The sequence below is a fragment of the Toxotes jaculatrix genome, chromosome 11 (genome assembly GCF_017976425.1).
Source record: "Toxotes jaculatrix isolate fToxJac2 chromosome 11, fToxJac2.pri, whole genome shotgun sequence".
Taxonomy (NCBI): domain Eukaryota; kingdom Metazoa; phylum Chordata; class Actinopteri; family Toxotidae; genus Toxotes; species Toxotes jaculatrix.
Window position 1 is genome coordinate 21375009 of NC_054404.1, and position 12738 is coordinate 21387746.

A 12738-nucleotide genomic window follows, 5' to 3' on the forward strand; every position below is an offset into this window, starting at 1 on the left:
TTCCTCTGTCACATCTTAAGCTGCATGTTAATAGTTGTTATAATAACTGAAAGAAGTTTGCACTTTACTTCCACTTTCACATTTATTCTAACATGCACACAAATGAAGTCATCTTGAGAGGAGACGACTGGTTTACACTGGAATCGGCTGTGGGAGGAGGGGGAGAAAAGACAACACTGGCAGAATGAAAAGACTCTCCTGCTAATGTTTGTATGAGCAAGTATAGAGTGGTGATGATAGGAACTGTGATGAACATGTTAGGGGAAAAAAATGACAGTGTGTTTGCTGGATCAGATGAGACTTGTAATGGTAATGTCTTCAGTAATTTTGGTGAAATTTTCCCATCCCATACTTACTATGAATACTCCTTGCTTGAGTGGATGATCGAGTACTCTTTGCAAGCACGCACACACACACGCGCACACACACACATAGACTCTTTTGCAAAATGGTGATCTCATGCTCTTTGCATCTGGCCTGATTACAATGGAGCAAGTTTAAATCTCTCAGCGCTCCATGTTTTCTACATTAGCCCTGTTCTTGGGTTTGTGAGTCAATAATACACATCCACCTTAGGGTTAAGATGGGTGGAACCAGCGTGTGAGTGACTTTGTGTGTCGAATTGAGGTTTTATTATATCTACCCAAACATCCATCTTTCCATTCACACATACCCAATCACCAGTCACATCTTCACAGCTCTCCTCACACTACCCTTAGGTATTTATATGGGCAGCATGGTAAGATGAAAAATGACTACCTGTTTAAAATATATATGCCAGACAATGAGATAGTACACTACAAATTACCTACATATCCATATGTACAGGTCATGCAGCAGTTTCCACCATATAATAACGTCAGCTTGTGTGAAATGCACAGAGGGATGAGAACACACACACAGATAATACACAGTGCAGAAGGAGGAAGAGCAAACTTGGACTGGCTGTTTTCATTCAAACACCAGACACAGCCAGTCACATTTAAGCAGTCACATCTGCACCAGGGAAGAAAAAAAAAAAAAAAAAACCCCAGCAAATCCAAACAGTGGACAACACTGATCCCTAGTGGCAGAAAAGTAAACCATCATGTCAAGTCAATGAAAATTTATTTTGCACAATTAACACATTTCACTCACACTGATCCATGATCTAATCACTTGCGTGAATAATTTTTTAATAATTAATAATTTTTGCATTCCCTCCAGGAGCTTTAAATCATGTTATGATGTTTATAAGAGGAATATGACCATGTACTGTGTTTTTTTAATGGAATAAATTGGTCCAGAATTATATGAGGCCAGAAAAAAATAGGAGTAGAAACTCTCAATAATAACTTAATTTTATTATTTTCTTCACAGATTATTTTAGAACATGATTTGATTTTTAAATGACTACTACACGATGCAAACTCGAAGTCAGCATATTAAGCACGGTGAGTACATGAGTCACTTGTTTTTTCACCTGCTTATTTGACTGGGCCCTTGCAGAGATGGAGACATGCTGCCCCCTGCTGGCGGTAGAGCTGACATGCTACTTGAGAGTTTGTAAAGAAGAATAGCGTGACTCTTATCTCGTATGCCATGTTACTGCAACGATATTTTGTGTTTTGAGTTTGTCGCAAAATATAAATAATAATAATGAAGTCTTTTTGTCTATATTAAGTGACTTCAAGGGGACTTTCTATGGCTTGTTAGATGACATTTGTTATGGTTTCTATCGTATCGCTATAAGAACCCTACAGGCGTCTCATTTATTTGTGAGATTGTCTTTGTGACTTTGTCTTTGCTTTTATTTTGGTTAAAGGCTCATGTGGTCACAATGAGAGAACGCTAGTATCCCGTTGTTTATAGGGTTTTTAGTATTTGTAATACAAAATGAAATGTATTTACAGCATACGATGGTTCAGTATCAAAAGGCTGCTCCAGGTGAGGCTCGAACTCACAACCTCGGCATTGCTCTACAGTGTACTGTCATATAAGTACCGCGCGCTAACCGATTGCGCCACTGGAGCTCACTGTTTTTGAGCCGCAGTTGGGTTTATGAGCATGTGACAACTAACCACCGGTGTTACGTGCAGTTTGCTTTTGTTATCGTTTAACATGCATTAGTTCAGTTTTTATTTGAGATCACAATTCGACAAGACAATGGTGAGTGATAAGTGTAGAGTATTTTATTAAACGGAGCGCTGTTAAACATATAATCAGGGTCAGAAACAAGTAAACACTAATACGAGCAGTCATATGCATGAGAAACTCAAATTTCGATTTATGGTGAACGGCAGTCTTGTCGTGTCCTCCCAGCGTCTCCCCCACAGACCGAGCCCCTCTCCTGGTTACAGAGCCAGGGTTATAAGAGCAGGAGGGGTCGGTCATGTTATACCTGTCTTATACAGTCTATGTGTTATACATGTGGCTGCCACTGTGAAACATGAGGAAGCACAAACAGTCCTCAACATGTTCAAAGTACATGTCTTACAGAAAAAAAGAATCTCAATGACACAGCAAACATTAAATAATTTAATGTCAAAATCATCATGTTATACAAAGAGTTAAATTTAGTACAAAGAACTATGTCATAAAAGTACATTGACAATACACTTATTGAAATAACCGCTCGTACCCTGTGAGCCTGTTGCTATAACAACACCTTTATGAGGAAAGATGATGGTAAATGAGCCTCTGAGGTCTTATTAGTAGAAGATGTCTATTCTGTCTTATTGATTTTGTTAGACTTTGGTCCATTTCAGACATTTGCATATGCACTCTACTGACTGCTTTAACTGAAGTACCAGGTCTGGTGTATTGTTAATGTGGACATGCTGTTGTCTTGATGTGCTGTCTACAGCTGCAGCTGAGTGGGACAGAATTTCCAAGAGGGCAACGAGGAAGAAGAAGCTGCATCATTTGCAGGTATGTTTAAAAATGTTATAAAATACTGGAAAATCTGCATAAACCATGTACCCTATGCATGCAGGAATTATTTTGGGCCAGTTAGCCAACTTTAGTGTTAGTAAACTAAAGCTCTTATGATGTTAGACTTTCAGGCTTTTACCGGCCATCGGGCAACCCAAGCAAAATCTCTGTCACCAGTGAGCCCGTCTCTGGGCCAGTCAATTTAAGCCCACCTCTAGTTATCTACCATTCACTAATTCATTTTGTTTCAGGTCGTTTCAGGTTTATCTTCTCCACTAATTTCTTTAAATTTCTCATTTTGCCTCATTTCAGCTAACCTCACTTCACTGCTTCTTGTCTAATTGTAATGCGTCTCACCACATCTCAGCTGAACGCATTGTACCTAATGTTGCCTTCTTGCTTGTCATTGCATCTCATCTGATCTCATCTCACCTTATCGCATTCGTCCCATTTAGTTTCAAGTCTCATTTTCTCTCCTGATTCATTTTAATTTTTCACCTTATCTCATTTCATCTTGTCACATGTTAATTTAAATGAATCAGTTCATTTAAATTAAATGTGGGAACATTCAGCTCAGCACATCAACAGGAGAGCAACAGGTGAAGCTGCTCTATGTTTCCTCAGAGAGAGAGAATGCTTATTTCCCTAACCAAATTTTCTTTGGTAACCGCTCATTACACAACAGTGCCATAGCCACACACACACAGTCAGCCCAGTTCACCACTGTGTGAAGAGTCCGACCTTTGTCAGCTCAATAGCTTTATGGTCATTGACTTCCATACAGCAGCGTAGTCCCCCTTCACAGTCCTACATGTGTGTTTGCTAGAACCACTGGACTCTGATCTAGAGGTCCACCATTCATCTAATTGTTTTATTAGAGCACTCACAAAACAAACACACAGAACCCAACAGTGGCACCATGTCAGGACTGACATCTGCTCTCACACACACTTTATGGTTACACTGTATGGAGCACATGTGTGAATCTGTACTGGTAGAGCTCTGTGTCCGTATTTATACAGTATGTGTGTTGAAAGTTATCTGAACATGTCTCGAGTCTTGGTGTCAGTGCTTCGTGAATATGCTCCTTATTTCTGTTTTCAGACATGAATAACTGATAATGATCATCATAACATAGTATAATTGTCTTTACTGAAGCCATAACATTCAGCTGCTGTAATAAATAAAATGAACAGACCATACTTATTGAGAGGAAGATTGGAAGATTGACTTTTTAAAAATTATTACCAATTAAATGACACATCATTTAATATAAAATAAATGTGTAAATTGTTTAGAAAAATGTATGAATATAATCTATACATGTCCAAAGTTAGATATTTTATCAAGAAGACTTACAACAACTTTGCTATTTGAACATATGAATCAGCAAAATGATTTGAATCAGATGTTTCTTACAGACAGTTTAGCTGGGAATTATCTTACTGGGATGAACCACAGAGGCATTTCAAGGAAAATTCCAAGTATTATTTGATATAGACATACTAGTAGCTATGTGAGGCTGTAGGTTTGAGCTAAATATTAGGTGTAATATTAACCATGTTCACTACCTTAGTTTAGTGTGTTAGTATGCTAACATTTGCTAGTCAACGTTAATTAATAACGTTAATTAAGGATGTACATTTTCAAAGAGGGTCTGTTGGAATGTAAGTCTTTTCTTCAATCTATCTATATTCCAAGCAGCTTCTCTGACACACCCAGTTACTGTGGTTCACTGATAAACCTCGAGTTGGCCCACAACATAAAATACACCATTAAATGGAGCTTGGGTGTGATTCAGACGCTGCCAAGTCTGCACATATCAATACACTCATTAACACATTTACTGTAGGCTTAAAAGATAACATTCAGCCTCTGTGGGATCAATACTATTATTGGTAGTGCATCATCACACACACACATTTTCCTCAGATGGCCCAGGTTTGCTTCCTGGGTCTTTACCTGAGTTCACAATCCTAGCCTGTGACAGAGACATCACTGTCTCAGTGTGATAACATGGAGCAGCTTAATGTTTAGCCCATGTTCTACACACACACCTACACAAACACACACACACACACACACACACACATAGGGAAGCAGTGGGATTACAAAGGCACAGAGACCCATATGCCGCCGAGGGATGGAAACGAGAAAACTAAATACAAGGAGAACGCAAGCTAGTTATGACCAAGGTGAGAATGATTACTGCTTTTGCATTTCAACATTATTCTCAATCACTGCTGAAGGACACAACTTGTGACTTAATGTGGATTTTTTTTGTCACTGCATCTTTATCTCAGTTGTAGTAAGTGAAATGATGGAGTTTGATTCAAAGCTATCGCGAAACTTTTGTTGATTGTGTTGCACTTCGAGGAGAAATAATTGATAATGACATAGTGACCTAGTTGATAGACAATGAAAAATTGCGCTATTTTACAGAGCAGAGTGGAAACCTGTTGAAGATTTTCTGAGCCTTTAACTCTCTAAGCTCGGCTGTTATCCTGTTAATCCACATTAGAGCACATACACTATGCTGTGTGTCCTGTGGAGAGGGGACGAAACAGGACTCTTCACACACTGGATAGACAATGCAGGAAAGAACATCAATACAAAAAGGTCATCTCTTCCAAAAATAAACAATATTACCTTTCAGAAATTAATAAAATAATATATAAAAAGTAATATATTCTGTCTTTGTTTAATTTGATTCTTAGAAGCAGATTCTCAAAATCAACTAAAACAAACACTAAAGATTCATTAGACAGGAGAATTTCATGATTGACAGTGTTTTAATTCTAGATCATAATAATTCTAAAGAAGAAATATGTGAAGATCCATGATAAATGGAGTGCCACCTTTATCCAATCCAATTGCAAGTGTTGCATTAATTCTTGGTTTAATTCCCGGGTTTCTTATAAATCAGTTTTGATCGTCCGTTTGCTTTAAAGTCACTGAAGAAAACAAAAGTGGAAGGAACAGCCCCTAATACTAGAGTCAACACACCTGTGGTCCCACCACCAAATGCATTGGACTGCAAGCTGCTATCACTGCCATAATAACCTGACTATTTTTAATACAGGGACAAACAACAGGCAACAGCTGGTGTACATCATTACTGAAGTTGGTTTTCTGAACGTGTAAAAAATATACATCAGCCATGTAAACAAAACAGAAAAACTGTGGTATGAGAGAAACAGACACCTACTTTTCATGTACAACTTGTCAATCATATGTGTGTAAATGTATCTCAGATTTACATGGACCAAAATGTACTGACAGGGCAGCTTGTGTTTAATTTGTTGTCAGAATCAGAATCAGACCAGATTCAGCTTGTGTTTAATTTGTTGTGCATTAATTAATAGGAATAGTTTAAAACGTAAAACATCTTTGCAAAAGTTAATTAAAAGCTAGTTAGTGCAGGACTTTTGTTTTTATGAACATGTCACTTTTGTTTCATTTTGGTGTGGCTTATAAAACTCTGCCAAATTTGTGCATTAATTTCAGTTTCTTTGTGGCAGGGACCAGTGTTGAAAATGAAGCACCAGCAGAGCCACATGGCGGCAGCTCCAGTCACCCTCTCTCTGCTCTAGTTCGTCTCTATGTGTATGCACTGCATGGCTGCCTGTGTGAGGTGGCCTTCACTGCTGTGTGGGACTGGTTCAGCACCCAGGACAGGAGGCTGGCAGGTCACAGCAGCCTGTGGGCACTGCCTATGTATGCCACTGCAATCTACCTCATGGAGAGCCTGCGAGCGTGGCTACTGGCTCAGCATCAGCCACTGCCTGTGCGTCTCATGGTCTACACCCTGTTCATCTACTTATGGGAGTTCAGCTGGGGAGCAGGGCTGAGGCTGCTGAGAGCCTGTCCCTGGGACTACTCAGGTTATAGGTACAACCTGGGAGGACTGGTCACTCTGGAGTATGCACTACCCTGGGCTGTGGCAGCATTTATAGCTGAGCAGCATGTGATCAGGAACACACTGAGGATTAGACTGCACAGCTGAACAGATACCAATATGGAATAATGTGCTTCCAAAAACAGCCACAAAACATTTATGAACAATGTTTTAGGATACAGCGCTGTGAGTTTTTGATATTTTAACATTAAAAAGTTGATTAATTTAATTGATTGATTTAATCTCTTAATGTAATTAAAGAGTAAAGAAAGTCAAATACAGGCTAAAGTAAGAAAACAGTCTTTGTGTTAAATAAAAGAAAAAACCCAAAACAAAAACAATAAACAGTATTGAAATACCCCTGGATATTCCTCCTGCATCAAAATCCACCTCTATGCTGCCCATCAGTATGCTTTTTATGTTCATCACTGCTATAAATTTTAATCCATTCATTCAAACTGGCTGCCAGAAAGGAGGAAACTTTAGCTATAAATTATACATATATATGTGTGTGCTTTTTAAAAGCTGGGATTAGCAGTAACAGCTAATGGGATTTAGAGCAGTCCTACACCTACGTCTCACCAATGAGGAAGTAAAAGTTTAAAGTATCAGCTGTCGAGGACAGTGTGTATTAAGACAAATAATCACATCGCACAGTTTTATTTCTACAGACATGTATGTCTTTGTTTTCTCTCAACCATAAAGATGTCAACATAAAATTAAAGGTAGTGATAAATTAGTGTAGTGATAAAAAGTTTCATCACAACCCATTTTTTCCAGTTTTTATACCCTAACAACCTTAAATAGTGCAAAGGTGCCAATGTGAGTAGTAGACTACCCAAGGTTAAAAAAAAAAAAAAATTAAATCATTTAAAACATTTCTTAAAAAGAGATTAAGAAATTGGTGAACTTACAGTTCTCTTACAGCAGAGGAAATAAATGAAACATTGAAAGTTAATGCAGACACTTCCTACAGGTGACCCATGTTTGGCTGATGACTTACAAACCCTCTGTCTCTCATGAATTATTAGGACATAGTCCTGTATATTTCTGTCAGAATGGAGAGGAAAAGACAAGTAACAGGGGAAGACTGACTGGTTGGATAGAGATTCATCAGAGTAAAAGAACCAGACAGTAGCTTCACATGATGAAGACCAGCACAGTCTCCAGACATAAACCACATGGAGCTGGTTTAGGATGAACTGGACAGAAAGTGAAAGCAAAGCAAACTACAAGTATTTGCAACTTCTGCAACAGTGTTGGGACAAACTTTCTGAACAATGTTTCATTTCCATTGTAGAAAGAGTGTCATCATTTGTTTCAGCTGCTCAATGAGTCAGAGCTTTATATCAGATATAGTTAAACAGAAAGACCCCATGATTCCATTTTGTAAAGATCTTCATTTTTGATTTGTTCCAGGTTTTAACTTCAGAATCACTGAGACATCAAACATATACATTTCAACAACAACTGGAAAAATGAAGGTGTTTTAAAACTTTTGACCAGCAGAGTGTGTAACTACGACAAAGTGCAATTTACAGTTTCAACTTCTTGTTCCTATTAATACTGAAATGCTTTTAACATTTACAAGGGCATGATTTACATTATTGTGTGTGATGATACACAATTTACTTCTCATTACTCAACTTACATTGACAGATACAATAGTGTGTATCATGTTGTGTACTTGTATTTGTGTAGAATTGGGGTTTTCCTCCCCAGATACACAGTGTAATGTATAGTTAATGTGTGATTGGCAGGTCATGGTCAGGGTCTCTTCCGCTCAGGGTTTTGAACCACAAACAGGGCAACGGTCCTCTCATCTCTCTTCCACTGGTACCTACAGCGGAAGAAGCCATTTAAGATTTTTTATAGGCAAACATCTTTTAAAATCGTGAAATCAGTGTCTCAAGTCAATACTGGCAAGTCATTCTGAAGTGGAAACTGAATATCTTTTTACCCAGCAGAGTGTACCCTGACTGGATCAGTTTGTCATTCATTGTTAATATTGACTCACTGGCTCTGTTCAGGAATAAGTAAACTCTCTCCTGCAGAGAGAGTGAACTCCTGCTCATTCAGAGACACTCTCGAGGATCCCTCCTGAGAGACAGAGAGAAAAGGAGAAAAGAAAATGATTTTAAAAAGATGGACACAAATGAGAGTTTGGATATTATGCAGAGGGTCATTCATCACACTTATGAAGCTACAGAGTGAACTACAGTTTTAGAGAACATACCAGCTGCCAAATCCACACATCACTTTGTGGAACTGTTGTCTCAGTCAGCCCAGGTCCAAACACTATGGCCTGTTTGGATCATAAGAAAATGTATTACAGCATTTTTCCATCTTCTGTATTATGATCACAGTCCTCAGCACATTACATCTTCTGCCTTGTTCTGTGTCCTAGTTTTATCTACAATCCTGTACATTCACAGGGAATTTCCACAAGCAGGATCATGCCAAAACTGCCTGCGTCCAGCTTTCAGTTTCACTTTGACAAACCCTCTGGTTTAAGGATTTCGGTAAAGTGTTTAAATGGGGCATTCTGTCAGCACAATGTCAGTAAGAAGACTACCAGTGATACTACAGCAACTTACTGTACATGTACGTAAAATTTCCATGTCTCCAGGTAAACTCCAGGTCATGGTTTGAAATTTGACCCTAGAATACATATGTTGATAAGGCTCATGGTTTACAGTGTAATTTCACTGAATGAATCAGGTACCAGTAAAATACTGTATTTTATTACTGTATTTATTAGGACTGTATGGAGAACAGTACAAAGATTTTGGGGAAAAGGGTGTAAACAGCACTGATATTCTGTAAGCTATAGAGTAATGATGTTTTAATGTATGTCACAGTTATGATGCTGAATGCTGCAGGGGAACAGTAATGTAACAAAAGGAGCTTCAGGAAAATCTCTTAAATCGCAGATGGAGGGATTACTGAAGAACATGCATGTAAAATATATGGATTACAATATGCTTGGGGCACAGACCCTGGGATAATCAGGGGCTTGTCAATCATTTATGGAGCATAGCAACATGATTTAGGTGACTAAACAGGTTAAACTCTAGCCCCCTGTACAGGCAATTTAGCTTCACAGCTTATGCTCTTTGGACTGACTACAAGTAATGGACGAAGTACATTAAAGCAAAAACTTTTGCCCTTTGCTTGTGGCAGTAATTAGACCACTGAAAATTAGCAAGCTTGCTCATCTAGCACAGCTTTGTGAAGCTTCAGTTATCATCCAGGGGGGAAAAACTATAACACAGGAAAGTAAAGCAATAATATAACATATAGTTGTAGGTGGATCAACCTTGGCTTATCTTCAATGTTTCATGAGGAAACATTGCCCAAACAGACGTAGTCATACAAGAGTTTTGCCTGAATTAAACAGTCTAAAATAGGCACAATTATTATTCAAATCAACAATTATCTGACAAAAGAACAAGTAATAATGCAAGCTCAATACTTAACAGTTACTCTGTGCTACATACACAGTTTGGTTGGTAAAGTATTGAAGTTGAAACTGATAAGTCTTTTTGAAAACACGATTCATAGTACCTCTGTCTCAAACTGAGCTCCAAACATGTCGACGGGCCTGCCACTGGCCAGCAATGGCCTCTGTTTGTCCAGCCAGTCTTTGAAGGAGAAGGGCGACATCACGTTCATGGTGTTCATTTGGAACGGAGGCTCCCTGAAGACTTCATCTGTTCATCAAAAGACAACAACGGCACCAGTTTAAAATGTACATGGATTGGACTTTGGATTGACATATCAAAAATTTTAACAGGGATAACAAGAAATTTTGGATCAACTCACTTGGATCAGGTTTTCCTGTTTTACACTGCTTTGATGCCATGAACCTGCAAGTAAAACATCGACCAACAACTACTGAGGTCAAACAGATCACCTGAGCTGACGAAGACTGTTTGTAAAGGAAGATGGATGAGGGGTGGATGTCTTACTCTTTGATTATTGGCACTAGTTGAGTTCCCAGATCCTGACAGTAGAACCATTTCTCAAACAGGACATCAGTGGTCTTGTCCACATAGTACCTGAAAGCACCAACATCCACAAATTTGGACCACTTATGAGAAGAGAAGAGAATAGAATAGAAGAGAAGAGAAGAGAAGAGAAGAGAAGAGAAGAGAAGAGTTAACCTCAGGCAGTCAGTCTCAGTCAGCAGCCGTCTCCTCTCCACCACCAGTCCCACAGTGTTGGCCTGTCTCTGTGGTGAGTGGGGGATCCGAGCTGGCAGCAGGAACATCTACAAATGAGGATGAAATGAATGGAATACAGAACGTCAGAGAGAGAAAATTCATTACACAAATTTTACTGACCGATTTGCACTGGATCATTGTATAAAGAAAATGTAAACTATTGAAAGCAGCACTGCCAGCAGTGATTTGTAGTACTTCAGAGTTGGACTCCATTTAAAGTAATATGTTTTAATTTACTTAATATGCAGAATATAAAACTATAGCAAAGAAGATGTTACATAAAAACATATTAGAGCTCACCTCTCCCTCTCTGATGTGCACATCCTTGTGTTTGCCATTTTCAATCACCTTCAGACACATGTCTCCCCTCAGCTGGTAGAACAGCTATTTGAAATGGGGGGCATAGCACTGGATTAAAGGGACACTCCATCAATTTTACACATCAGTGTGTGTTGGAAAGTGTTGAGGAAGACTACAGCATGTCTGAGAAATCTGAAAAAAAAAAAATCTGTGGATGACATGAGCTTACCAGACCTCTGTAGCCCACTCAACGTCTCTACTCAAGGCTACATTAGCTACTGCTATTAGCTGCATTGTGGGTAAAGCTGATGCCAGATTTTTACAATAAAGAAGAATGTGTGGAATAAATTGTTCTGCTGCATAAGTAATTTTTAATTATGTGTAATCCTAATGTTAATGTGATTAAAGAAATATTTAAGATAGAGCAGAAAATGAGCACAAATCTAAAACTGTTGCCCAAGTATTACTATTGAGCAACATCTTATTGCATGTTACATATTCCATGACTTCAAAAAGTCTGACAGCAAACAACAGCACGCACAAAATAGCAAGTAGTGGCAGCCAGCCAAAATGATTTGACCTAGCATTGCAACACTGTGGTGGAGCTTGCCCTGGTCAGCAGGAGAGCAGTATTTTAAGAGGCAGTCATTATGTGGGGAACTTAAAGTAGAGAGTTAACGCTGAATGTAAAGCAGTTACAACAAGAAAGCAAGGAAGCAGCAGGGATTTGGTTTCCTGTAGATTCCTGATATGCAATCAGTGGAAAAAGTTGTGCTCAAGTGATTTGCATTTTTGCTGTTTAAGGTAAACTCCAAGTTTGCTTTAAATAAGTGTTGTTTCTCCTGCTTTAATTAAGTGTGTGGAATTAAGACTTTATACAGAATAACCATTACTGTTCTCTTACCTCCTCCCCTTCCTCAATATGATAATCCTTCCTGGTATTTGGACCTCCCACAAACATGATATTCAACTGGGAAAAGTGCCTGAGTAGGAGTTAAAGACAAGCACGCACTCACCACATGTCCTCAGATAGTCAGAGGAAGTTAATTGTTTATCAGTGCACCGAAACTGTACGCTGTGATTTGCGGAGATTTTCAATCTGCATTGTTGTAAAATTGTCAAATAAATTGCTCATCACATCATGTAATCCATCGCGCAGTTGCAAAGAGGAACTCCCAGTAATTACACACATATACAACAATGTGGCTAAAATGAAAATGAAACGTATTACTCACATGAGCTTGTTGCAAACTGGTGGCAGAAAAGCATTCTGGTTCTCTGCAATCCAGCCTTCCACATTCACAAGAAGAGGACTGTTGCTCATTTTTAAAACGGATTGTGCTTTGTGCTGTAGTGTTGCCTCTGATCAGACTGCTAGTCGGACAAGTCAAACACTGTGAC

General features: G+C 38.7%; 2 protein-coding genes and 1 non-coding gene across 3 annotated transcripts; 1 reads left to right on the top strand and 2 right to left on the bottom strand.

Annotated features, from left to right (window-relative positions):
- Positions 1-1918: 1918 nt before the first annotated feature.
- On the bottom strand, positions 1919-2012 carry trnai-uau. Its single transcript has 2 exons — positions 1975-2012; positions 1919-1954 (listed from the first exon to the last, which is right to left on the bottom strand). It is a non-coding gene; the product is annotated as a tRNA-Ile (tRNA).
- A 270-nt stretch (positions 2013-2282) lies between these two features.
- On the top strand, positions 2283-7388 carry LOC121189879 (transmembrane protein 229b-like). The gene is made up of 2 exons (XM_041050351.1): positions 2283-5108; positions 6435-7388. The coding sequence occupies exons 1-2, from the start codon at positions 5057-5059 to the stop codon at positions 6917-6919; spliced, it is 537 nt and encodes a 178-aa protein (XP_040906285.1). The 5' UTR covers positions 2283-5056; the 3' UTR covers positions 6920-7388.
- A 102-nt stretch (positions 7389-7490) lies between these two features.
- haao (3-hydroxyanthranilate 3,4-dioxygenase) lies at positions 7491-12738 on the bottom strand. Its single transcript, XM_041050350.1, has 10 exons — positions 12573-12738; positions 12242-12320; positions 11338-11421; positions 10978-11084; positions 10783-10872; positions 10637-10680; positions 10379-10524; positions 9048-9116; positions 8829-8911; positions 7491-8651 (listed from the first exon to the last, which is right to left on the bottom strand). The coding sequence occupies exons 1-10, from the start codon at positions 12659-12661 to the stop codon at positions 8579-8581; spliced, it is 864 nt and encodes a 287-aa protein (XP_040906284.1). The 5' UTR covers positions 12662-12738; the 3' UTR covers positions 7491-8578.

Coding starts and splice junctions, on each gene's coding strand:
- haao (XM_041050350.1), bottom strand. CDS start 12,661: ATGAGCAACAGTCCTCTTCTTGTGAATGTGGAAGGCTGGATTGCAGAG. Junction 10,873..10,977: donor ACTGAGACTGACTGCCTGAG/GTTAACTCTTCT, acceptor TGGTGCTTTCAG/GTACTATGTGGACAAGACCA. Junction 8,652..8,828: donor CTTATTCCTGAACAGAGCCA/GTGAGTCAATAT, acceptor CTTCCGCTGTAG/GTACCAGTGGAAGAGAGATG.
- LOC121189879 (XM_041050351.1), top strand. CDS start 5,057: ATGGAAACGAGAAAACTAAATACAAGGAGAACGCAAGCTAGTTATGAC. Junction 5,109..6,434: donor GCAAGCTAGTTATGACCAAG/GTGAGAATGATT, acceptor TCTTTGTGGCAG/GGACCAGTGTTGAAAATGAA.